The sequence below is a fragment of the Drosophila tropicalis genome, unplaced genomic scaffold (genome assembly GCF_018151085.1).
Source record: "Drosophila tropicalis isolate 14030-0801.00 unplaced genomic scaffold, ASM1815108v1 contig_593, whole genome shotgun sequence".
Lineage (NCBI taxonomy): Eukaryota > Metazoa > Arthropoda > Insecta > Diptera > Drosophilidae > Drosophila > Drosophila tropicalis.
The window spans coordinates 16,924,784-16,949,796 of NW_027173070.1; the positions used below are offsets into that span (position 1 = coordinate 16,924,784).

A 25,013-nucleotide genomic window follows, 5' to 3' on the forward strand; every position below is an offset into this window, starting at 1 on the left:
GTTCCGAACCATATTTGGCTCTTTTTTGCAGCCCTGGTCAGTCAGCTCAGTTCTTGAATAAGGGGAAAAATTGCACTATAAAAATTCATTTCGCCGAATTTCGTTTCTCCAGAAATTTGTTTATTTTCAAAACTGATTAAACTGTGATACAAACACCTCGCATAACCATCACAATGTCTACGGATGAAGCTAATGATGCGGAAGCATCAGTACCGCCGGCGCCGGCGCCAGACGAAGATAACAACGGAGCCCCCGTGGACACATCCAATCACGATTTCATAGAGCTCAAGTCCATAGAGGATGTGAAGGCTCTGGAGCAAAAGCAACTTTACATGTACATTGAGAAACTACACGGAATCATACGGAAATATGATAACAAATTGGCCATCTACAAGCAGAAGCTGAAATTTTTTGTGAGATTCTTCAAGAGATTTTAGTACAAAACAAAATTTCAATTGAACTCCTTTTCATTTACGCAGTTGACCAAGGAGTCTGAGATTAAACCTGCCAAGGCTAAAGAACAGGAAAAGCAGCCAGAAGAGAACCAAGAACCACAGGACGAAACCCCCAAAGAGCGTGAGTCGATAGTTTCGAATATTGTGTGTGTGTGTGTGTTGGGAAAGGGGATAACAATTTATTGATTTGACTAATAACTATACAACTATTTGGTTTTACTGGCCACGGCTGCCACCAGTGCTGCACCACGTCCGGATCCGTCCTCCGAAAGCATGATATCGAACGTTTTGTCCGGTTTGACCAATTTGTGCATAGTTTCGCGTATGTACTCATCGAATTTGGGATGATACCTATAGACAGAGCCATCCATGCCCACAACAACCTTGCGATCAAAGGTCTTATTGACTAAACCGCTGGCCCCAATGGCCACCAAAGTGGCTGCCCGCTTGGACACACATTCGCATACATATTTGAGCTTCTGGCAATCTTCCACAGTAGCCTTCTCCAGGCCAAAGAGCTGCTTACAAATCCGCCTTGTATTGGCAAATTCGGGGAATGTGTCGGACTCAATTTCCGATATGTGACGAGTCTCGAAAATATTCTCATTTTCCTCCAGAATGGTGGCAAATTCCTCTCGCCTTGGGTTTAGCTTGAAGACGGCCTTCTTCTGCAGTCCTCGTATTAAAACCAGACGCACCAGCTCACCCAGATACATGCCCGAAGTCATTTTCTCGAAGAGCTGTTGAGCGGGATTAATTGATTTGTTATCAATCGTGACATCATATTCCGTGCGTACGAAATCCAACTGTCCACCTTCACCAAATGCTCCCCATTCACAATTTACAATGACTTGCTTCTTCTCACGTTTGAACTCATGATCGAGTAGATCCACTTGATCGACATGCTCCACATAGCAGGCATTGCAGCCCGTTCCGACAATGATTCCCACTCTACAGTCAGCGTTACGATGAGCACACGACATTAGGGTACCAGTGGTATCGTTAAGGATGGCCACCACAGCGATTTCCACATCGCCGCGCCTCTGAATGGCCTCATGCAGCAAACGACCCACATCCTCGCCAGCCACACCGGGACACTTGAAACCTTTGGTCCATCTCGAAAGCACTGCCTCTTTTAGACCCTTTTGCACACAGGGAAATGAGAAAGTGAATCCCAAGGGTAAATAGGCATTTTTCATATCATGTTTGGCCACAAATTTGGCCAGACATTCGGCTATATGATCGAATAGATCCACTCCAGGTCCAACCATTAAATCCTTGGGCACAGCATAGGTCTGAAATTCCACTAGAGCATCATGATGACCCTTGAGCGAGACAAGCAGGACACGGAAATTGGTGCCACCCAAATCCAATGCCAAATACTTGCCAATCTCATCACCTGTCGGCAAATCCTGCACGTAGGTGGGAAAACATTTCGTTGTCGCCTGGGAGTTTGTCGAGCGTTTCAATCCCTTGCTAATTTCCGCATAGAAACGACTATAAACCTCTTGCACCTGATAATCGCTGAGCACAAAGGATTGCATAAGTTCCCGTACTTCGGTGTCCAGCATATTTTTTTAGTAGTTTGTGTTTGTCCGCTTTTTAGTTTTATTTGGGGGCTAATCTTTGATTCCGACTGCCTCGAACGATGAGTAACGACTAATTTGAAATCTAAATAGGCGCCGCCACCTTCACCTAGCGGCCAGTCCAAGTCGATTGTGTTGGCGATAAGAAACTAAAAAAAAAAAAACACAAACTACAACAAAATTTGCACTGCAATTTTCTGCCTTGACTTACAAAAAGTTAATAGAAATCTAGTAAGAAAGTCTAGCAACAAAGAGCAAGTGTGCAATCTCTCCCTCACCTACACACCCAACTGGCCAGATCCAACAAATGCTGCTGCTGCTGCTGGCGTTTTTCATTTCTGTTGCGTAGCTAAATTAGTAATTAAAAAACAACCAATCTAGTGAAAAATAACAAAAACACAAATGAAACGATGTATGCTAATCACACTTGCCTTTTGAATTTGTCAATTGCTGATGATAGCTCCTGATTTGCCAACAAACACCTCTATCTAATGTCTCTCTACCCTAAACAAGGGCATAGCCGACATTCGAAAGAAAACCGAAACTAAACGCAGTGTTGTGGGGGGAGGGGCTAAAATTGAAGGTTTCAATTCTGATCATTTTTCATAATTTAATCAATTTTCGATTTAGTCTGTAATCTTGCTTTGGACTTAGTTTTCCTGAAATCTCTGCATCATTTTGTCAATTAATTAATTTATTATTTTATTTTCTAAATCTGTTTTTTTTTAAGAATATTGCTTCAAAATAGCAAGTAAATCGGCATGAATCTAATATAGATTTACAATTTATGACATTTTTTAGATGTAATCTTGTTTTTTGTCTTTTTTTCCTTAACTGTTATAGTTTTAAAATCTGATTTTCAAGTACAAAAAAATGTTTAATACATTTCTGGCCATCTTTTTTCAACCTAAAAATATCTTAATAGATAAATATCTAACTCTTTTGAAATCTTTGAACATTTGTTAATTTTTGTCATTTCGTTTTCATTGTATTAATATCATTTAATGTAATTTATTACCCCATTAAGTAATACATGATATTTCACAGTAAAAGCAATTAACTATTTACATTTATATTTATAGACCTAAATGGTTATTTACTAAAAGATTTTAGGGTTAAGAACATTAGATGGCAAGAGAAATTTCGCATAAAATCTCAAATATGTATGTGTGTATACATACCTTATTAACTTAATCGAATAGTCATTTTCAAACCACTTTTCTAACCCATTTTAAGTTTAATATTTGCAACTGATTATGGCCTCAAATCATGACAAAATCATATCATCATAAACATATTTATTAATAATTTATATTAAAAAGTTTACCGAAGAAAGACGAGAATTTATACTATAGAGTAAATGAACCTATTCTATTTCTATCTTCTAAATTGTATAATTAAATTTTGATACTTGCTTTAAAAACCAAAAATCCCCACCTTATAAACTACAATTAGTTCCATTTACGTCGATTTGGTCTATATATGTATATATGGTCTTCCATTTGCGAATTTTTTTCATTAGGTAATAAACTTTAATCCCCCATTTATTTGTCTAAACATTGAAAGAGCTTTTCGTCTTTCTTATATGTAGTTATTACCAATTGAACACTTTCATTTATTATAGATTCTATTTGGGGGGCTGTTTGAAGGGCGTGCCTGTTTCGCGTTGTCGGCATGGGCTTGTAGAGAGAGATAAGATTTATAGAGACTCTTGAGCTTATTTCCGTAAAATGTAGAAAAAAAAAAAAACGCTTATGGTCGCAATTTGGTTGGTCGTAAAACATCAGTTGTCCATAAAGAGATAATGTCTATGATTAGAAGAAATCGTTTTTAACTAGCTCTCCTATCTATATATACATACGTATCTACGTGAGTATCATATATCACGCCCTCTGCTTCTACTTAGGGGTCTAAAAATGCCATCTAGATGATAATAATTCTTTGTATAAGAAAAATGCGTCAAAACCCTGCACTCTTGGGTTGGAGTCTGTGTTGTTGATGTAACCTAGTTGGCAGAATCTCTTCTAAACACTGTCTGTATTATACATATATTGTGCAAATATATAGACGTATGTATATAATGTACTATATATAGTAGTAATTTTTATGGCCCATGTGCTTTCAAAGAGCGTGAGAGATAAGTATGGGTTTCCCATTCAATTCGAATTCGAAGTTCATTTGCTCTTGTTTTGATTTATTTTTGTTGTTTTTTTTTTTTTCAGTTTCCGAAACGGATGCCTTTAGTTTTGTGGATGAAATGCGTCAGGCGGCAAAACATGCAGAGAATTTGAACAATTTTGTATATGAACCGACATCGGGAATGTACTACGATCCCAAGACTGGCTATTACTATAATGCGGTAAATAATTATTATATACCTACCTACATACGTAATCTTTATGACGTTTGTTGTGTGTTTGCAATGTTCCATCGTAAATGCATTGTGACATTCAAAAAGGTTATCATCGCCTCAAGGGGAACGAGCCCACACAGCAAAATGCCCCCGGAATGGCAATATTTAATCTTTCTCTCTCGCTCTCTTGGGGTCTGTCTCTTTGTCTTCCTTTCTAGGAATATGGTCTATATTATGATGGGAATACAGGTTGCTATTATAGCTATGATCATGCAAAAAATTCTTATGAATTCCATTCGCAGGCTCAAGTTCAGGTAAGTCTATATGTATTGGCATAAACAATTGATACATTTTTTCTCAAACAATTAATCTTAAACAAACCAATTCTTTTTTTCCTATCTGGCGCCCAGAGCAGTCGCCTCGATCCATGCGTATATAGTAGACTTTTAGCGCAATTTGACAAACTAAGCATAGACCGAATGCGTAGAAATGCATTAGGTAAGAGATGAGCTTAAGAATGTGCGATAAAAACGCGGATTTCCTTTCTTTCCATTGATTTCAGGAAAATAATCTTGACGCAAATGGTGCGACAAATGGTCAGAACGCCGACGATGACGACGCTGATGATATTGAAGTGGAATTCGATGAATTCGGTGGCGTCATAACGGACAAAGCTAAATTGAAGCAAATCAGGGGCGAGAAACAAAAGCTTAAGGAACGTGCAGCCAAAAGTAAGCGCAAGGCCAAAAAGAAATCCAAGAAGAAGGCCGGTAAAAAGTCCAAAAAACATAAGAAAGAGCATCGTCATCATCACAAGACCAAGAAAAGAAGCAAACGTAATCCTGATGCTGATGCCGAAGATGGTGAGCTCTCAGAATCGAGTAGCAGCAGTAGCTCTAGTTCGGATTCGAGTAGCGATAGCGATGGCAGCAGTAGCGAGTCTAGCTCTGATGTTCCAGTATTCAAAGCAGGCGGACGTTTTCAAGGTGCTAGCAGAAATTCGCGTTTTTATCTCACAAATTATTTAAATGTTTCTGTCTCTTATGTATGATCCTTTTGCGTGCAGACATTGCCAAGAAATATCCGCCCTCGTTACGCCTTGTGGTTCAGGAGACAAATTTGGATTCCTTAAAAGTGGGCAGCCTTCATTTGATTACCTTTAAGGGTGGCTCATTGGGACGCGAAGGAGCCCATGATGTCATCATACCGGATGTCAATGTGAGCAAGTGCCATTTGAAATTCCATTATGACAGCAAGCCGGGCATATATAAATGTCGGGATATGGGCTCTCGCAATGGTACCATATTAAATGGCACCAAAATGTCCAGTGAGCAAATGGATTTGGTCCATGGCAGTTACATTGTCATAGGTCAAACCAAACTATTGTGTCATGTCCATGAGGGCAACAGCACTTGTGGCTTATGTGAACCCGGTTTGCTAATAGAGACTCCGGGCCCAGCGGAGGCGGCAACAAATGCCCAAATGACTGTCCTCTCACACAAGGAACAACTTAAGAAGCTACAAAAGAAATATGGCCTTGAAAATGAAAGTGCGTATCCCCATGAAGAAAAGTTAATCAGGAGTTTGTAAACATGATTTCTCTTCTATAGAATTCGTTGAATCCAACGGCAATGGCCAACAGAATTCCAATTATAATGATCGCGCCGCCACAAGACGCATCAAAGTGGGCAGCAGCACGGACAAAGAGAAGACCGAAGTGGCCTGTGTGAATACGTGAGTTGATCGAATGCAATTTCAGGGCAACTTTTTGATATATTGACCTTAATTTTTCAGTGAGATTGCCAGCTCGAACAAAGGTTTTAAAATGTTAAGCAAATTGGGTTGGCAGAAAGGTGATACCTTGGGTAAAACAAATGCCAGTACAGGATTGCTGGCTCCAGTAAGTATTGTTGTAATGATTAAAAAAATAACTTAACCACAAATACCTCTTCCTCTAGATCAATGTGATGGGCAATGAGGGTACTAGTGGCTTAGGCAACAGTGAACCAACGACTGCCTCAATGGCACGCTCTGCTCCAGTGGATAAACGCAAACTGGCCAATCTGAAGATAACCCAGGCACGATATCAAAGGGCCAAAGATATGTTCGATGACAGCGATTAGCCTTAGAGATTTCCGTTCATAGATTAAAACCAAACAAATTATGAATGTAAGTTTGAAACACATTTAATTAACAATTACTCAAACATATATATAAGTACATATATATATATATTCTATATATTATATAATTGTGTGTGTATATAGAAAATCTTGCTATAAGGTTAAGCTATCAGTCAATTAATTAATTAAGCTTCGCTCATAAACAGGCAAAAGACACAAAGAAAAAAAAAAGATAAAGTTAAATAATAATAATAATCGTCATATAAAGTAATAATAATAATAATCAAATACTAAATCTAAATAAATATTTCACGTTCTCTCGCGTGTCTCCGAATAAACAAACAAATTGTTGTAATTTTAATTTAAATTGTAAATTGTTTAATATAATAATTATATAGCCTAGATTTGTAGTATTATGTGTTTATGTTAAAATACAAAAGCCTCTTAAGATATGTGGTTTCTCTGGCCGTAGATGGTTTTGTGTGGGATAATAATAATGATGGACTTGTTATAAGTATGTTTATAATATGAGTCAGTGTGTGTGTCTGTTTGTATATGTATATGTATGTGTGTGTTGTTGATAATACTACTAAATGTATTTTCTTTATGTAGATTCCATAATTTATATATATATATATGTATATATATATATGTGTGGAAAGTTATGTAACGCACAACGAGAATCTTTGGATGTTGGATAGTATGGAATACCCTTTAGAGCATTCTATATATGTATATATATATATATGCTAATTAATTTGATGTTTCTTGTTCCTCTTTTATCTTCTCTTTGTCTTTAGCAGCTCCCTTGCGCCTTGACACCTATAAAATAGCCCGTGGCACACGAATCCTTGCGCATTTCACACCACGAATTGTACGTGTGGTTATTGAATCCACAAATTTTGTCCACCTGCACTTGCTATATAAACAATCAAATTAAATATTAAGTTTATGAAAGGTTTTCTATTTTTCACTCACCACATTTTGTTGTTGCCGCTTCCTGGAGCACTTGTAGCGGCAGGAAACACAACGCGGCATTTGGGTCTGCAGATCCACCAAGCATGTGTCCTTTGGGCCACATTTGATATCCGCACAGGTGACGCGGTCCGCTGCAATATTGAAGAAACAATTTTTATGATTTTTACTGTCAGTTCTTTTCAAAGTTTTGTATGGCAATTTCAGTTTAATGGCCTTTTGCCTATATGTAAATAAATATAAATAAATTCTTAGCTGTAAAACAGATGTTCGAACTTTCTTGCAACTACATTTTAGTTAGTTGCGAGTTCTATATATTAAACATAATATTAAGAACAACTTCTTTCAGAAATAATTATACAAATTTTGAGTAACGAGAATATATTTTCTCTTAATTTTTCAAGACATTAGGAAAAAAAGTTCATAGATAATTAATATTTTAAGTCAACATATTTACTGTTGCTACAATTAAAGTTTAAAATCGAAATAAAAAGCAAAACCAATGCTCTCCATTCCCCATCAGCTTTTCTTTAATGATTTAAATAGTAAGTTTATTAGTTTTGTTGGTGGGTATCATAAAACGTCAGTTAAAAAGTTTAAATCAAGTGTTTTAATTTATGTTTGCAAGTCTTAAGATGTGAAATTTATTCTTTAAAGATGTTTCAAAGTAAAAGATACATTTTTAATAAAGTCTTTAGAATGGTGAATAGTGAAAATTCATAAACTGTGATCTTTAAAGTACTGTTTTTACTGATTGTTCAAGCTTTAATCTTTTTCAAAGCGCCTAAAGGTATGCACAAAAAGGTGGAATTCGATTTGTAGATTTAACCAATCTTTTTTATTCTTCATTTAGTTGCAATTCCCAACTAGTTTAGGATTGTTTTTTTTACCAAAGTCTGCTGATGATACAAGTAAAACTTTAAACTTTAGACTTTAAATCTTAGTTCTTAGCAAAGGAGAAAAGAACGAATCAAAATTGATTGAAAAAATAGCCCGCACCCAGTACTGAAATCATTTTTTTGTACTTGCAATTGAGTCATATCCACTAACAAAATATGAAGTTTTCCCATAAATTCCTTTTTCTAGAAACTAATTAAAAATTTTAAAACAATTATACACCTAAAGCTTAATTAATTTACCAAGATTAACGATTTTCAATTGTTTTCAAAAGAAAACTTTTAAATAAAATGTTATGGTATTGCCCAGCAGTATATATTGACTTCAATTTGCCTTTGAAATAATCTTCATCGTAAGATTGATCTTGAGCCAAAGGATATGAGACATGACTGGCGTGATCTTCGTTTTGATTGGAAAAATATATTCATTTAGCTGAATTCCGAAAGTCATAGAATCCCTTAACTTCAGATAACAGAACGTTTTATAAAATGGAAAACAAATTAACTATTTATCAGTACCTTCAGTCCCTACTTAGAGATTTAATTGAAAGAATTGAATTGATGTTCCAAAAATGTCCAGGTCCTAGGTCCTAGATATTGAGCGATTTAGTTTTAGCCATAAAATGACCTTTCAGCAATATCTTGATAATGTTAGCCAGCAAAAGTAATGAATTCACATTAATTTATTGCCTGAAGTGGGTAAGTAGTAATTAACTTATAGGTCTGAATTTTAAGAATTAATTACAAGTGGTTAAAAAATTTTCAATTATAATCGTCTGACAGTATTAAGATGAGCTTTTTGTGTTTGTTGTGTGCCATTACATGGAGTTGATACCGATCCCCATTCTCCAGCTCCAACGGTGTGTGAGTGCGCGCCCATTTACAGCTGTTGTCAGCATTTACAGAACTGCAATTTTCAACGCTGGCACATTATTCACACCACGGGCAATGCTGCGAACGTAGGGACAGACAGACAGAGGCAGGGGCAGAGGAAGAGACGCCCTAAGAGTTGCGCACATGCGCAAGACTGGTAGCCCAAGTCCAAGCCAAGACCGCAACCAGGCTAAAGTCTCTGTCTCTGCACGTATGTATGTGTGTGTGTGTGTTTATACACACGGGCATTTATCGTCAACATGATCTTCGACTTTGGCAACAATGTTGCAAAACCCCTGGAGCATTGTACAGAGCAATTGCTTTGGTAATGGGTGACAGAGGGACAGGTATGACTGGGGGGTGACAGGGATTGGGATGAAAGGAAAGGTCGACCGTCTGGCAATTCGTAACAGTTAAAGTTTATTAATTTCAACTTGGCAATTTGGCTTTGGGGCTCCTTTTTGCACATGTAATGAAATGAAACGCCTTTGCAACTTGTTGATTGTGATGGATATGTTGCTTGTAGTGACTGGGTATACATGTGGAGCAACTGATGGTGGATGGCTGAATGGCTGGATCTCTTGATAATGCCGTCACAATGCCCATCCAACTGTAATTTGTTATGTCGACGTGGTTTAATCAACGCCAACGGCAGCTGCCTGTCCCTAGCTCCCTATTCCTGGCCCTGTTTCTTTCCCCCTATCTTGGAACATGCTGCAACATTGCAACATTGTGTCCCAAGACAAAGAGACCCAAGACGCAAGACCATCTCCATGTCCATGTCCATGTCCAGGTGATTCGTTCGTTGTGGGTCTGCGTTAGCTGCGTTGTCTGTCTCGTGGAGTTTGGAGGCCCGTGTTGCGTGTTGTTTAAGGTGATTTTAATACGATCGTAAACTTCCAGACCAGACGATGGTTGGTTGTGTGTGTAGCCAACCCAAAACCCCAGACAAAAAAGTGAGGGTCGCCTGGTCTGACTGGGATTGGGTTGGCGTTTTAATGGTCTGTACGTGTAGTCATATTTCTTGGGTTCTCTCTCCCGGTCTGGTCTGGTCTGGTCTGGTCAGCTCTTTCTGCTTGTTGCTGCTGCTTTTTCCTTCAATTTTTTTTCTTCTTTTTTTTTTTTGGGTTTCAGAAAGGGTTCGATCGCGCAGCATCGCCGCTAAATATTTATGTGAAAGCAGACAAAACAAATAAACATGCGAAAACCATAAACTTACTAACCATAAAGATAAAAACTCAAGAAAAAAAACACACAGAACCAACACGCACACACACACATACATACATAGGTTTTTATCAGCCTGACGATCATTTTGAAAAAGTGAGCAACAATTCGCGAAAGGAAGCTCAAAAGGAAGAGGAAGAAAGCTGGCTAGGACAGAGACAGAGCCGAAGGGAAGGCGTAAGGCCATGCAGACGGGTGTCTCCTCTTGCATTTTAAGATTCAAACTAACTGCACGCACACACGCACATTCTCTCTCTCACTCTCTCTGTCACTGTCTCTCTAAGTGTGTGCGCTAAAAGCAAAAGTGAATAATTGTTAATGATCTTAATTTATTTTAATATCCGGCTACCGTGTGCATACGTGAAACTTGGCTCAGTGGAGAGCTCGATGTTGTTTTGAGGCGACTTGCCTAAGAAAATTTATGAGTTACATGTACCCAAACAGGGGACCGAGTATGGGTGGGGAGTTGATGGGGAAATTGCGGGGACACGCACTGACTGACAGACAATTAAATAAAAAGGGGAAAACAAGAAGGCGTCAGCTTAGACATTTACGAATTGTGAATGAATTGCATGAATCAGCAGACGAGACTCGGTTTAAGCCAAACCTCAGACATGTCACAAGAATATGAATATTTTTCACTTAGATTCCATTAAAAGTTTTTAAAGAAAATCAAACTTTCTACCACTAAATATATATATATAAAATTGCATTATGAATTCCCATTTACAGCAATTGAAGTTGTCTCTTTAAAGTATTCAGACGGCCATTTCCGGCTGTTTTAAGGATTTCCTTTAATATTCATTTTTTCTCGGCAAACAGTGGATCTTTTTTAGAATTCAGGCATAGGCGGATCTAGGGCTGTAAAGTGGGAGATATTATCCCCTTAAAGTATGCAATGAGCAAGCCAGGATTGCGTCCTTTGAAGCATTTAAACAACTTCTGGAAAATACTGTGCTCAAATAACAATCTTCAAAGCAATCATGAAAACAATGAATATCCAATTGCATATTGCATACATCAAGGGGCAAAGGTTCCCCAATTTTAATCCGCTTATGCACTTAGGGGGCATTTACCCTCCGTATTATCGGTTTACTTAAACTTTTTTTAGCTTAAGTATGCGCAATATTTTGATTGCGAAGAATTGGGGACATTTACGAATTGAAATTTGTTTTGGTCAACTTGAATATCATTTTGGTTATCACCAACTAGTTTAGTGTAAAATTTATTTGATCATTGCCGATCAGTTATAGGTTTTTATTACTGTTGCTGCTGCATTGCTTAGATGTAAGAAATATGGACTTATTGGCAATGTGTATCGTTTGAAACAGCTTTTGGTTGAATTTCATTGGCAGCTGCAGAACACCAGCAACATTCTGTTTTGGCCATACGGTTGTGAGGCTTGCCTTTTTGTTTTTTCCTCAGTCAGCATTAATTACAAGTTGTAATTTGCAACAAAACACTGCAATTAGCACGCAATTGCAGCCACCTCAGACGACTCCGTGTACCGCCCGTGTCTACCCCGGGCCCAGCATAGAATCTCTGGCCCACTAAACTGAACTAGTTTGGGCAGTCTTAAACATGTTGTCTCTCTCTGTCCTCCTATCTTTGGAGGTCTCTATCTCTGATTATGGTACGACAATGGTATACGCCCGCCACGCCTTTAATTAGCAATGGCTTGTGTTGAGATGCACCAAGATGAATGTGGGCGGGCGGTACAAGCGGCAGGCAGCTGCTGGTATTGCTGGTTCTGGTAGCTTGCATTGTAATTAATTGGAAATCGGAGTCGATCAATTGCATTGTGACCACAAAATTTATAAGCATGAATTATGCCGACGACGATGTGGATGCGCGCGGGCTTTGCACCAAAGTAGAGCAAAATGTAGGGGCAATGCCATAGCAACTGACAGAGAGGCTAATCAAATTGCTGGCAATCATGGAGCCGTATAAGCAAATGTAGCAATTTCAGTCAAATACCGAGACCGAGAGAGCAACTTGATATGGCTTGGCTGGCTGCAGACGAGACAACAGCAGCAACAACAGCCACTCGACTCGACTTGGAAAACCTCAACTCAACTCGGTCCTACTCTCAGCCAAGTCAAGTCAATCAAATGCAAAATTGCGGTTCTGTGTTGATTGTTGTTAAATTTGCACAGCCGCCGACGCCGTCGCCTTCGATGCCGCCACCAACAGCAACATTCAATTGCATTACAATTGCAGCAAAAGTCGTCAACAATTTGCCCAACTGACTGACTTTCCATAACAATTAAATTTGATTGATTTCCAGTTTTTGTTAAGCCAAAACTTACCTCTACAAGGTCCCGGATATGCCACAGCAATGGAACGCCCAATTTTGCATATCATACGATTTATATCACAAGCGCTTCTATATGTCTTGCCATCGACACCACACACAGCACGCTCCTCATCGTAGTCCCCATCGTAGCCATAGCCATCCAAATCCAATTCATCATCATCATCATCATTGTCATTTCGATTTTCATTATGTCTGGGACACTCAATATTACAGGATATGCAATGGGGCATCATATACTGATCCTCTACACACATTAGTCCATTCAGACACTGAACACCATGACAACTAGCTGCAAAAATCAATATAACCAAAAATCAATGATTTAATTAGAATGCCATTACCAAAAATCCATGCAAATTGTATAACATAAATTGTGCTAATTGTAGAAAGTATGTATGTATATGTATAACCTTTCGACAGGTATCTATCTAAAAATATTTCGAAAATCATGTAGCACCTTGCAACTTTGTTTATTCGCATATGGGCGTTGATTGGGCCTATAAATAAATCTTGGGTTGTTTTCTTTTTGGTTTGTTTTCGTTAATATAAAGTACCCCTCACTGAAAGTGAGGATACATTAGCACTATGCTAAACAAGCAAAACTCTGAATTAATAATTAAGTGCTTTACCCTTTTATTATCTTCGACATACATGTCCACAAAAACTATTTTCAAAAATAACCGGAAATTTGTTTAAAGGAACAAAAACCTTTAAGTTTAGACTATATAGAAAAATCACTGATCACTGATTGTGAAGCTGAAGCCAAGGAGTACTCTGACAGCCACAAAATGCGATTTCAAAAATGCTCAAGTTCTTTTTTTTAACAATTTTTAAATGTCTAAGAATAATGTCACACTTTTAGTTATATTTAAACCTTTTGCTATATATTGGACAATTCTTTATTTAAGGCATGAAAGTCTTTACCTTACCAATTAAAAAATGTAAATAGAAATGTTTTTTATTTCCACACCAAAAAGAAATGTGTAGTTGTAAAGGAAGTTTTATATGGATATGGATCCTGGCTACTAACGTTCGGAAACCTGTGTAAGTATTTTTCCACTTTTCCTTTAGAGACTCGAATAATATCAAGGCCTTCAGCGACTTTAATCAGACTAGTTAGTAGGAACTATATTAAACGCATAATCACTTTCCTGTATAGATATGAAACCCAAAACTATTTCATTTTTAAAACAATTTGAAATTGATATTGAAAGAATCATCATTCGTTGGATGGTAAGTATAAAAGGCCAAAGTTTTGATAGCGAATCAAGTCTACAAAAGCATAAGCAAACAAAGACGAGGGGGAGACGAGAAACTAAGACATCACTTTCGATCTCGAAAAATATTTAAACATCCCGGATAGAATTTGTGTGTTATTTCTTTGTAATAAATAGAAGGGAAAATACAAATAATCATAAATTGAAAATATATCTAAAACGAAATGTGTTTCAGATTTAATTTTTAGATGACTTTTGGTAATATTTTAAATTAATTTTTAAAAATAATGTTGATAAAGAATATTCGAATAAGTCTAGGCAAATCGATAAAGCTGATATAGAATTGTCTGTATAAAGATAAAGCTCCAGAACGGAAGGATATACATAGGAACTAGATGTCTTTCCAACATTTGCAGCCTGTTCAATTCTAAGAGACTTTGTGGAAGAAAGTTTTTTAAAAAAAATGAATATCTTAGAAGTTAGAAGCAAAATTAGAGCAAATTCATGACTATCGTGAGAACTTAAAAAACTAATGATGCAGTTCAACTCGCAGGACACGAAATAGGGTGGAATCAGGGAGTTTTGCCATATCTATATCTAGAGGTCTGTCCTATATCACAAAAACTAAAATTTGTGGGACTTCTGGAGGCATTTAGTTTCATTTATTTTTCTATAATTCTACTAAGAAATGATAGAATTATTAGATTATCAGGTCATTGCTCGTTTTTGATTTCAAATTTCAATTTCATTTAAGGGGGTTTAACTAAAGGGTATCCTTATACTTATACTTTTTCTTTGCTTTGCCAATTTCAGATGATGCTCATAGAAATATTTTTCTTTTCTAGCCAATAAACTGTCGAAATTTATCATTACACACACACACACACACTATCAGAGGCATATTGCTATGGTTATTATTGATCCGCCTTGGCGCCAACTGTGACACTCACAAATAATTGCATTCATTTTTATGATCGGCTATGGATGGTCATGCCAAAGACGGACAGAAAGAGAGAGAGAGAGAGAGAGAGAGAGTAAGAAAGAGATCTCAAGATCTTTCTATAGCCTGAACTGACTGCCTAGTTGCATCGATTGCTAACATTCCATTGGATGTTGGCACGCGCCATCGTTAGATTGCTGTTGTTGTTGTTGCTGTTGCTTCTGCTTGCGGGTCTAATCCAACAAGTTCTTCTTCTTGTTCTTATTTAGCTGTTGTTGTTGTTGTTGTTGCATCTCTTCTACTTTTATTGATCATTTGAGCATGTTTGCGAGTGCTTCCTGTATCATTAAATTATTACACAACATTTCGATCGTTCGACTCACTCCTTAAGGCTTAGGAGATCTTATGCCAGTTTTGGTATGTGGGGAATGGGGGAATGTGGTGCCTTTAGGGGTAAAGTGGGCGGTGGGGAGGCAGGAGGAGGGGTGTCTGTTATTTCACCATTGGCGACAAGTTGTTGGCCGTAATTGAAATGTGCAATAATTTGTCATCTAATCTAATTGTGGCAAGCTGTTACATTTTGGCACGCAAGCAAAACTAAACTAGCCAATCGACTAACTAACTAAATAACTAGCTTATCCAAACTGAATATAGATCTCGACTGGTTTTCTTTTGTATAATTCGAAAGAAAAAGAAAAGAAAACCCAAATGGAATTTCATTTCCAATGGTTACATTTTCCTTGGGCAGCTTTAAGGAATTTCCATTTTTGGTTTTGTGGTACTCACTTTTGCAGTGCCCTCGATAGGCAACCTCCAGTTGGGCATTGTTGGAACGGCAGGCTCGTTTGCGCAGTTGGCACTCGGTGTTGTAGGTGCGTCCATCGGAGCCGCAAACCGGATTCGAGTGTTGCTGTTGTTGTTGCTAATGGAAATAAGTTAAATTAATGTTGCCCCTCGGAGTATGCAATGGTTTTTATATACATATATGCCCGAGAAACAGAGAGGGGAAGAGCCCTGGATCTACTACTACCTACCAATACAACAGGCTCGTAAATTCCACCCAGAAATGCCAAGTCATCGGCATTAGCCAAGTGGCTATGGCTTTGGCCATGGTTGCCCTGGGCCGATGACGCAGCCATTTCACTTCCGTGTTCATTTTGATACAGACGACGACGATGTGGCCCAGACCCAGACACAGACATTGTGGTATTTACTGTCAGCAATGTGGTGGCTGCTGCTGCTGTTGCTGTTGCTGCTGCTGATGTGCCTGCCACAATTCGTATGCGCTGATCCTTGTTATGCTTCTTGTTGCTGTTGCTGTTGTTGTTGTTGTTGTTGCGCCTGCGTGGTTGTTGTTGCCTATTAATGTCGTTGGCGGGTTCATTAGCATTTGCTAACTTGTGTCTAGACTGAGTCGTTTGGTGCGCAGGCGTCGAGTCATTGGCTCCTGTCATCATTGATCTTGTTAAGTGTTTGCCATGGTTGTTTCTATGCCTTCGTCTCGTTTCATAACCCCTCATCTCGACCCTGCCGTTGCTGCTGCTGCCGCTGCTGCTGCTGCTGCTGCTGCTATCTATAATCAAAAGTCTTCTATGTTTTGTTTCACCCATCGCCTTTTTATGACTCTGGCGCTGTGGCATTGGCATTGGCATTGGCATTGAATTTTCTTGCTCTGATTTTCTTTGGTTATCAGCGATATCGCTATGTTTACGTTGGCGTTTGGGGCCATTTATATCTAAATTGATGTTTGTAATTTCACTACTTAGACTACGTGAACCGCGTTGAGTTTTGCCCCACTGTTGCTCCTGTTGTTGCTTCCGTCGCAGTGCTGCTCCACATTCGGGGGCACAAACACATTTTGGCCTTCCCTTACGTTTGACGCACTTTTTATTTGGCCCACATTTAAAGCTCTTGCAATTCTCTGCAAAAACCAAGAAAAATGTAAAAGGCACATTAATGTTTTTTATTTATTATTATTTTGTTGTTTTTTTTTTTCATTTTGAATTGAAATTGCATAATTTATTAGTTGCCATCGTGCAGTTTCTGTTGCAGTTGTCTGCTGCATAAATTAGCACTTTCAGACAAGTCGCCGCACTCCACTTGGTGCCACTTCACGGCACTCCACAACCCACCCCGTCGACTTACCCATACACGGTGCACACTCAACGCCTCCTCCAATGGCCGTCGCAAAGAAGTACTCAACGCTGCTCAGTTCTCGATCGGTGTAGGAGAAGGTCTGACTGGCGCCACAGCATTCCGTTTTGGTGATATTTGTTGAAAAGATTTGATTGCATTTACCGCTGCCAAGATGCGTTTGCCAGCAGGTACCAGCTATAGAATTTATAGAATGATAAATTTTAAACATATTAACTAAGCAATTCCGATTGATTGATTCATTAGAATCCCTGATCCGTCTAAAGGCATCTGCTCCTAAATATTTCATAATCATATTTTGCCTTTTTTGCCTGCCTGCTAATAAATTCCCAGCAAATTGGGATTAAATTAATATTTATTTTGCTTTTATTTTTTTGCGCACATTTTTTTGGGTCTTTTCCCTTTCTCACAATCTTTGATTTTTTGTTGTTGTTGTTGTGATGGATCCACATGGGCATGGGATATAAACAAACAACAATCTTTGTGTATGATGAAAAATTGCGTCACATTTTGGGTAAGAAATGAAAAGAAGAAACAAAAAATGTGTCACATTTTTTTTTTATCGTTAAATCGCAGCTCAGTTCATCTCTCTTCCTTTCGGGGCGAATGAACGCCACATATGGTGAGTCAAAAAACTGAAAAGGGGCGGGGTAAGGCAACTGCTACTTTTGGCGCCATCTCATTTAAAAATATATATGCATATTGGGTCAATCTCTTTTTTTCTTGGGGGGGTGAGTGAGTGAAATTAACTTACCTGCCGCCAGGCTTATGTTTAGTAGCAACAATCCAATTAACAAAGTCATCAGTGGCTGTCCAGAGTGCAACTGCAATTGATGATGTTGCTGCTGTTGATGGCCTGGTCCGGATGTTGTTCTCGTGCAAGGCTGACTAGAACTAGCTAAGTAGTCGTTCCCAAGTTGTTGCTGCTGCTGTGGCTGTGGCTGTTCACGTGCCGTTGACACCTTGTCATTAGCGTCGTCAGCAGTACCAGCAATGCGTGTACAACGATGTCTCAATGGGGCCGTATTGACGTCATGGCCAGCATCATCGGGAATAGCAACACGATCAATGCGACCGGCCTGTTGGAGCAAGCAATTGGCCGACTCTTGCACAATGTTCCATGCGATTGCTATAAATAAACTTAGAATTGTTCTACATTTGTGGCTACTGTTGGTGGTAGATGTTGCTGGTGATGGTGCTGCTGCTGCTGCTGTTGCTGTTGCTGATGCTGATGCTGCTTCTGCTGCTGACGTCTTTGACAATGTTGCCGCTAATTGGTTTGGTGTACGCGCTTCCGTTGTCGTCGGGACAGGAAGTGCGCGCATTGTCAGCATATTTCTGCGTTTGAATTTGTAATTTGATTTTAGAAATGTTAAATTGTTCTGACTGTTTGTCTGAAGTAGACGATGATGATGATGATGGGGCATGACAAGGCGATTTGATGCTGTGCTGTAGGCAAAAGGCTGCAAGACAGAAAAAAAGGAAAAACAAAAAAAAAAAAACAAATACCAAGATAAGCAGAGGAGAAAATTTGCAATTAAATAACAACAACGAATACACGAAAACGTATTTGAAATGCTTAGGAGGGACAAGCCAGGCCAAGACACTTGAATGAAGCACATGCCTCAAGTGGCAGCACGGCAACAGCAGCAGCAGCAGCAACATGATGCAACAGCAGTAACAACAAAAACAACAACATGAACCGCCAGTCAAGCACAAAGAATGTTTTGTACAACAACAAACAAAACCAAAAAAAAAAAGAAAAGAAACAGAGAGAGAGGGAGACAGAGAGAGAGAGAGAAAAAAACGACGTCAAAGAGGCAACAATTAAGTCTCAAACGTTGAGTTGACATTGAGCAGGCGGTTTTCAGAATGCGACTACTAATAATAAAGAACCTGTTGCTGATGTCTGCAGCAGCAACATCGACTGGGTCTGTGGCAGTGGTAGGGGCAGGGGCAGGTGTTCCACAAGCTTTGGTAGGTTTGGCGCATTATGCAGCCGCGTCTACTTCTGTCTACGTCTGTCTGAATGTCGTAGCTCTCTGCCTACCTTGCCTGCCTGCCTGCCTGTCTGTCTGCCTGTATGTCTGTCTATCTGTCTTTTTGCCTGCTGCTGGTTTGTGACTTGCAGTTTGTTTGGCCTGCTAGTTTGGCATTTGTTTTTATTTTGGCGCTTTCGTTGTTGTTGTTGTTGCTGCTGCTGCTGCTATTGTCAGTGTCATCGTCATGTTATTAAGGACGTGCTCAAAGAAAACATATGCAGAGACAGTAGACATGCAACAATTGCCGCTTAGAGAGCTAAAATGGAACGTGACTGGAGTGTGACTTTTATGTTTTCAAGTAGCCTAATTTAACCAGAACAACTTTTGCCTAACGTCCTTGAGAGGCAACCATTGCTAATGGCTAAAAAATAATACAAAAAGAAACGTTCAACTTAACCCTGTCTGAAGTTTAAGAGTAAAAAATTAATGCATCGAATTTTGGTCATTTCCTTGTAAATTAATTAATGACCTACTGCAAAAATTATTGCGTTAACATGCCTTGCGACATTTTATATGACGGTCGTTGTCGTTGTCGTCTTCGTCTGACTGCTGCAGTCACTTTCCAGGTTAACCGGCATGCCGGCCGGCTGGCCGGCCAGTCAGCCGGCTGGCTGTCCGGGCTTGTCGCGCCAGACAACAGCAACAACTACACGCACTTGCACTTGGAATTGGAGTTTGAGTTGGTTGATGGTACTGAAGTTGGAGTTGGACTTGGTGCTGCATTCCTGCTATTTTTAGATACCTCGTGCCAGTCAGTGGGTTTTTCCCTACCCTTCCCCTCTCTCCACGACTACCTGTCTCAGTAAATGAGAGCGAGAGAGAGGCACTGAACGGGGCAATAACATATGGCAACAAATTTTCGATAATTTTGTCTAGACAAAAACACAATTTTTTGTTTATTATTGATTTGCAACTAAAGTTGCTATACAAGTATATGAAAAATTTATGTCTAGCTACAGATATATACATATATATACATATATATATATATATATCGGATATCTTTCTCGTACTTGTGGTAGATTTTACTGTACTTAAAGTTATGCCATTGAATACTTGAAATTCTTTTGGTAGGTTGGGTGAACAATACTAACAGCAGCAACAACAACAATCAGAGAGCAACGGCAGCAACCAAAAAATGCAAGGAGTACAGCAGCAGCAGCAGCAGCAACAGCAACAACAACAGCCACTGCCACTGCCACAGCAACGGGGCAAGCAAAAGGCATAAAATGCATTCAAGGCAGTAGCTGTGGCAAGCTTAACAACTGCATTGCCAAACTCAATAACAGCACACACAAATACACACACACACAAACAACACACACACACTCATACTGGCAAAGCGAATGCCTTTTTCAAGATGCAGTTTGACCGTTGGCCGCCGCTTACAAAAAATAAAGAAAAAGAAAAAAGACCTGTTTTTATGTTTTTGGGCATTTATTCTGGATTTTTGCAAAATGCTGTTTTTTTTTTTTGTTTTCTTTTCTTTTCTTTCTTTCTGCATTTTTTGTTTGTATTGAATTGCATCCTCTGCTGCTGCTGCATTCTCTGTTGTTGCTGTTGCACTTCAGCAACAAGTGCATAATTTTAACCCCAAGAAGCAGAAATTTTAACTAAAGCGGTGCTAAATTTCACTGTTATTGCTTCATCTTTCGCTTTATATATCTTTCTCTCTCCCTCTCCCTCTTTTGAACCACAATGTTTTTATTTAAACTTTTAACTCATTAACACCAGCAACATTAAATTCAATCTTCTATAATCTAATGTCTAGCAGTAAAAAGGGCTTAAAGGCAGACAAACAAAAATATTACCTAAAGTAGGTAAATTTTCAAAAACATAAATCATAACAGATATAATCAGACTTCATTGAGACACAGAGAGAAACATATTTAACTTCTAATAGATAAGACTTAGCATTGCCTTCTTAACTCAAGATCAGGATCGGATTTGGCAGTCTAAATTAAATTCCAGGTAATATACATATAGGAGTTCCATGTCTCTCTTCGTATCATTTCGGCAAGGACTACATAGTCAAAGTTTAAATATTTTTTGGGATATCAATAATTTATTATCTCTACAAGGATAACTTTATGTGATGCTTTCGCTAAAAACATATACTTTTTTTAACGAGATTCTTGACGACGATTTTTGACTCTCATGTGTGCTACAGAAATCACTTCATCTATCATCGATCTGCTAGATAAATGGTCCATTGCAGGGAACTTACAAGGTTTTTATAAACATAATGAATGTCGCAAGACAAGTTGTTTAGTTACTGATGATTCTGCATTAAAATAATCAAGGATTTCATCCAATTCGCGCTATTCAATTTAGTTTTCCTAAACTCATTATAATTTAATAAAAAACAAATTTTTAAGTAATATGTCTATGTAGGACATCATGTCCATATAACAAATTAATAGGTAAACCAATCGAAACCATTTTGCCTTATTAACTTTATATTTAGTACTCAATCGTTTGGATTTTAAACAAAATTAAATTTAAGCCTTAAACTTTATTTTATTTTGAGCAAAAGTAATACAAATTGTCGTTTAAAAAGGAATACAATTAGTTTCTTTGGCTATGGATTTCAAATCAATATTGGGCTTAGTTCAAAAGTTATAGAATCCAAAAAAGAGACAATATTGAAGAGTCCACTAAGTTAACTATTATTTAAGTCTATGAATCAATTGTATTTTATTAAATTAAATGTTGTTAACAAGAAAAGAGTTTTCTTTTTCATATAATTTTATCTTTGAAATTATTTGATCAATTGAAATAGAAAAGTATTCTGAGAAACTTCAACATATGAAAAGGATTTGTAATAAAATTGATTTTGATTTTCGTGTTCTGTGATATTCTAAGAATTGAAGTTAACACTAAAAAGTTGTGAATTGCCTCCATGAATAAGCTGATTCGCCTCTGGCCTCTCTGAACCCTCAGCCTCATTCTTTTTGGGGGCATTCACGCTGCTTCCTACTTCTGTGGCGATTGCGCAATAACCGGAGAGGAACCCAGACACAGACACAGAAACAGAAAAAGAAACAGATGAAGGCCAGCCAGCTGTAGGCGTAGACTTGAAACTGAGAGCCTGTGTTATTTTTAGCTTACGATGTTATTGTTGTTGTAGTCGTTAGGCGGAACTCAGTTTTAACTGTGTTTCATTCCTGTCCTTTGTCCCCTGTCCCCAATGTCCCACTGTCCCAACTATCTCGATGCCTGTGTGCGTGTCTGTGTGTGTGTGTTTATGTGTCTATAAAAGGGTCAAGATATTTGGTTACCGAATTGAAACCGTTTGGCATTATAGCTTCTAAGGAAACTGTTTGTCATTCGCCGCCAAAAAGGAACAACAGGAAATTCCTTTCAACAAACTCATCATCATCGTCATCGTACTCATCATCATCAGCAACAACAACAACAGCAACATTCGCATTATCGAAAGGAAGGCCAAAGTAAACGTAAACTGTGTGCGTTTTGTCAGTTTTGGCGTGAGATTAATGACTTTTTGGGGGCCTGAACGTATCCCCTTCATATGCCTCCTACTCTTCCACTCCACTCTGCCCACTTACGCATTTGCATATGACAGCAGCAGCAGCAGCAGTAAATTTTCAATAAATATACATAAACCAACAAACAAATCAACTTGCAAAAAAACAGAAGTCGAAACTGAAAACCACAGCCAGACTGCTCGACTGCTGCCTTTTGCCTGCTGTCGATGCTATTCGAGATGATGTTGATGTTGATGATGGCACTATCTCTCTGACGGGCAACTGGCCACTGAAAGGGAAGGCTCGCCTGATACAACACACCCACAACACACACACACACACACACAGAGAGTGTCACGCATATGCAGATCCATTTGAGCTACTGTTTATTTTTTTCTTTACTTCCCGAAAGTCGCGCGTTCAAATTTTTTGCATTACTTATACGCAACGTGGTACCAAAGAATGACAAAATAAAGCCCGGGATAGGCTAACAATTCATTTCCACAGCCAAACTAGTTAAAATTAGTTTGTGTTAATATTCAACTACTAAAAGTTAAAGTCTCCTATCTAAGTGAAATTTTGTTGAGTTAGGCAAAAAATGGCAATCGCACGCTTTACCGTGTGAAATACTTGACAATTCCCTATTTTGTTTATCAAATAGACAAACAGACAGACAGCTAGAATTGTTTGTTGCACTTCTAGTCCCCGGTTCCAGTCTCGATTGGAGTTGTAGGTCTCAGAGTCTCGTCATAGTCGTCTCCAAAAAGCAAATGAAAATAAATATCGGCTCACATGAAATCCGAGCTGTTATTGAGTTTTTCGATCGTTTCTTATATGTTGTTGTTGTTGTTATATTTTGTTTTGCTGTTTTTTGTTTTTTTGTTTTTGTATTTTGTTTTTCTGTTGTCAACTATGCAAGAATTTTGTTATTGTCTGGAAGATGTGTGCTGCTTATACGTGGAAATATTTTTTTGCCACAAACGGATTAGGCTCATGTATTGGCTTTTGCTTAGCTTTTGGCTTGGCTTAACTTGAAATCGGGTTAACAATTGACTTAACTAATTACGTTAATGTCTAAATATATATATAATTTGCAACTTCTCACCTCTTTTGATCAAACACAATTAGTTAAGTTTTCACTTGGTGATCAGTTTAACGTTTTTTTTTTTGCTTTAGATTTGATTTTGATTCATTGAATCTTTTTTTTTTTTATATTGTCATTTTTTATGCACTTTTTCAACTATAAATATTAAACAAAAAGTTGTAAAAAAAATAAATAAAAAATGAATTATAAATTTATAAATAAAACCAGAAAAAAACGAAATTTTCTTTTCCGGTGAACAAACAATTTTTGCTTAGTTTGCAAAAACAAATTTAATTACTTTTTTTTTTTGTTGTTAATATTATAATTTTTGTATCTAGCACTTTTCACTCAATTTGTGTGTGTGTGTGTGTGTGTGTGTGTGTGTGTGGGGAAGAGGAAAGGGAAGCACTACTTTTTTTGATGGGGTTTCCTTTTGTTATAACTTTTGAAATATTTTTAGTTGGTTTTATTTTTTAAATTCTTAATTTTTTTTTGTTGTATATTTTGTTTTTTTTGGTTAAGACGACTCTGATTCTGGTGGGTGAACGTGCGCCCCGTCTGATGGTCGAATGCCGACTGAATTTTGAAAACCAAAGTTCTCATTTTAGGTAAGAAAAAGAGGCAACAATTTTACACCAATACCATAACAGACTCACACTTATACACACACACACACACACATGCAAAGCAGCGCAAGGCAGGCTGTGTTCGTCTTCGGGCGTATGTGTGTGTACTCTATCTTTGTATGCGTGGAGAGGCATGTAAATAATAACTCGCTCAACAACTTTCAGCAACATGTTGTCGGAAATGCATTTCCGGCTGCCGCTTGGCCCCAAAACATGTTGCCAGGCACACACATACATACATGTGTATACACATGTAGGTGTATGTGTATTGGGTTTAGCAACATGTTGCCAGTTAGCTCATTAAATGCAGGCGAAATCATGCAGCGACCATATAGTAAACCAAAGTCGTATCTTTATCTCTCTCTGTCTCTCTCTCTGTCGGTTTTAACTGTCTATTGTTTGGCGTAGAAGAAAAACGATTTCTTTATGGTGCAAACAGCGTCATAATTTAGATCTAATTGCCAGATATTTGCACAAAAACAAACTGCATGTCGCTGGTGCCGCTTCTGTTGCTGATGTTGGTGCTGCTGCTGCTGCTGCTGGGGATCAGCTTCAGTGAAAATTAAGAAATTTGATGTGCATAGCAGCAAACGTCTACCAACTATACACACACACACACACACACACACACTCTTATGGGTAGGTATATGAAGGAAC

At 38.2% G+C, this 25,013-nt stretch overlaps 3 protein-coding genes across 5 annotated transcripts; 1 reads left to right on the top strand and 2 right to left on the bottom strand.

Annotated features, from left to right (window-relative positions):
* Positions 1–49: 49 nt before the first annotated feature.
* On the top strand, positions 50–7,717 carry LOC137576333 (angiogenic factor with G patch and FHA domains 1). Of its 2 annotated transcripts, none has more exons than XM_068289379.1 (10): positions 50–413; positions 480–576; positions 4,264–4,400; positions 4,613–4,708; positions 4,957–5,380; positions 5,461–5,943; positions 6,005–6,128; positions 6,189–6,294; positions 6,353–6,563; positions 7,318–7,717. In XM_068289379.1, exons 1-9 carry the CDS (start codon positions 174–176, stop codon positions 6,515–6,517), a joined length of 1,872 nt encoding a protein of 623 aa, XP_068145480.1. In that variant the 5' UTR covers positions 50–173; the 3' UTR covers positions 6,518–6,563; positions 7,318–7,717. The 2 variants fall into 2 exon arrangements, with proteins under 2 accessions (XP_068145480.1, XP_068145479.1); XM_068289378.1 differs by having other exon boundaries at positions 7,321–7,717.
* On the bottom strand, positions 480–2,184 carry Hex-C (Hexokinase C). Its single transcript, XM_068289380.1, has one exon. The coding sequence runs from the start codon at positions 2,024–2,026 to the stop codon at positions 662–664; it is 1,365 nt and encodes a 454-aa protein (XP_068145481.1). The 5' UTR covers positions 2,027–2,184; the 3' UTR covers positions 480–661.
* On the bottom strand, positions 6,648–24,294 carry Fs (Follistatin). Of its 2 annotated transcripts, none has more exons than XM_068289377.1 (9): positions 24,143–24,294; positions 23,752–23,886; positions 17,871–18,454; positions 17,108–17,293; positions 15,997–16,883; positions 15,749–15,884; positions 12,798–13,094; positions 7,496–7,626; positions 6,648–7,436 (listed from the first exon to the last, which is right to left on the bottom strand). In XM_068289377.1, the coding sequence occupies exons 3-9, from the start codon at positions 18,448–18,450 to the stop codon at positions 7,314–7,316; spliced, it is 2,340 nt and encodes a 779-aa protein (XP_068145478.1). In that variant the 5' UTR covers positions 18,451–18,454; positions 23,752–23,886; positions 24,143–24,294; the 3' UTR covers positions 6,648–7,313. The 2 variants fall into 2 exon arrangements, with proteins under 2 accessions (XP_068145478.1, XP_068145477.1); XM_068289376.1 differs by having other exon boundaries at positions 6,649–7,436; positions 17,871–18,579.
* Between the last annotated feature and the right edge of the window lie 719 nt (positions 24,295–25,013).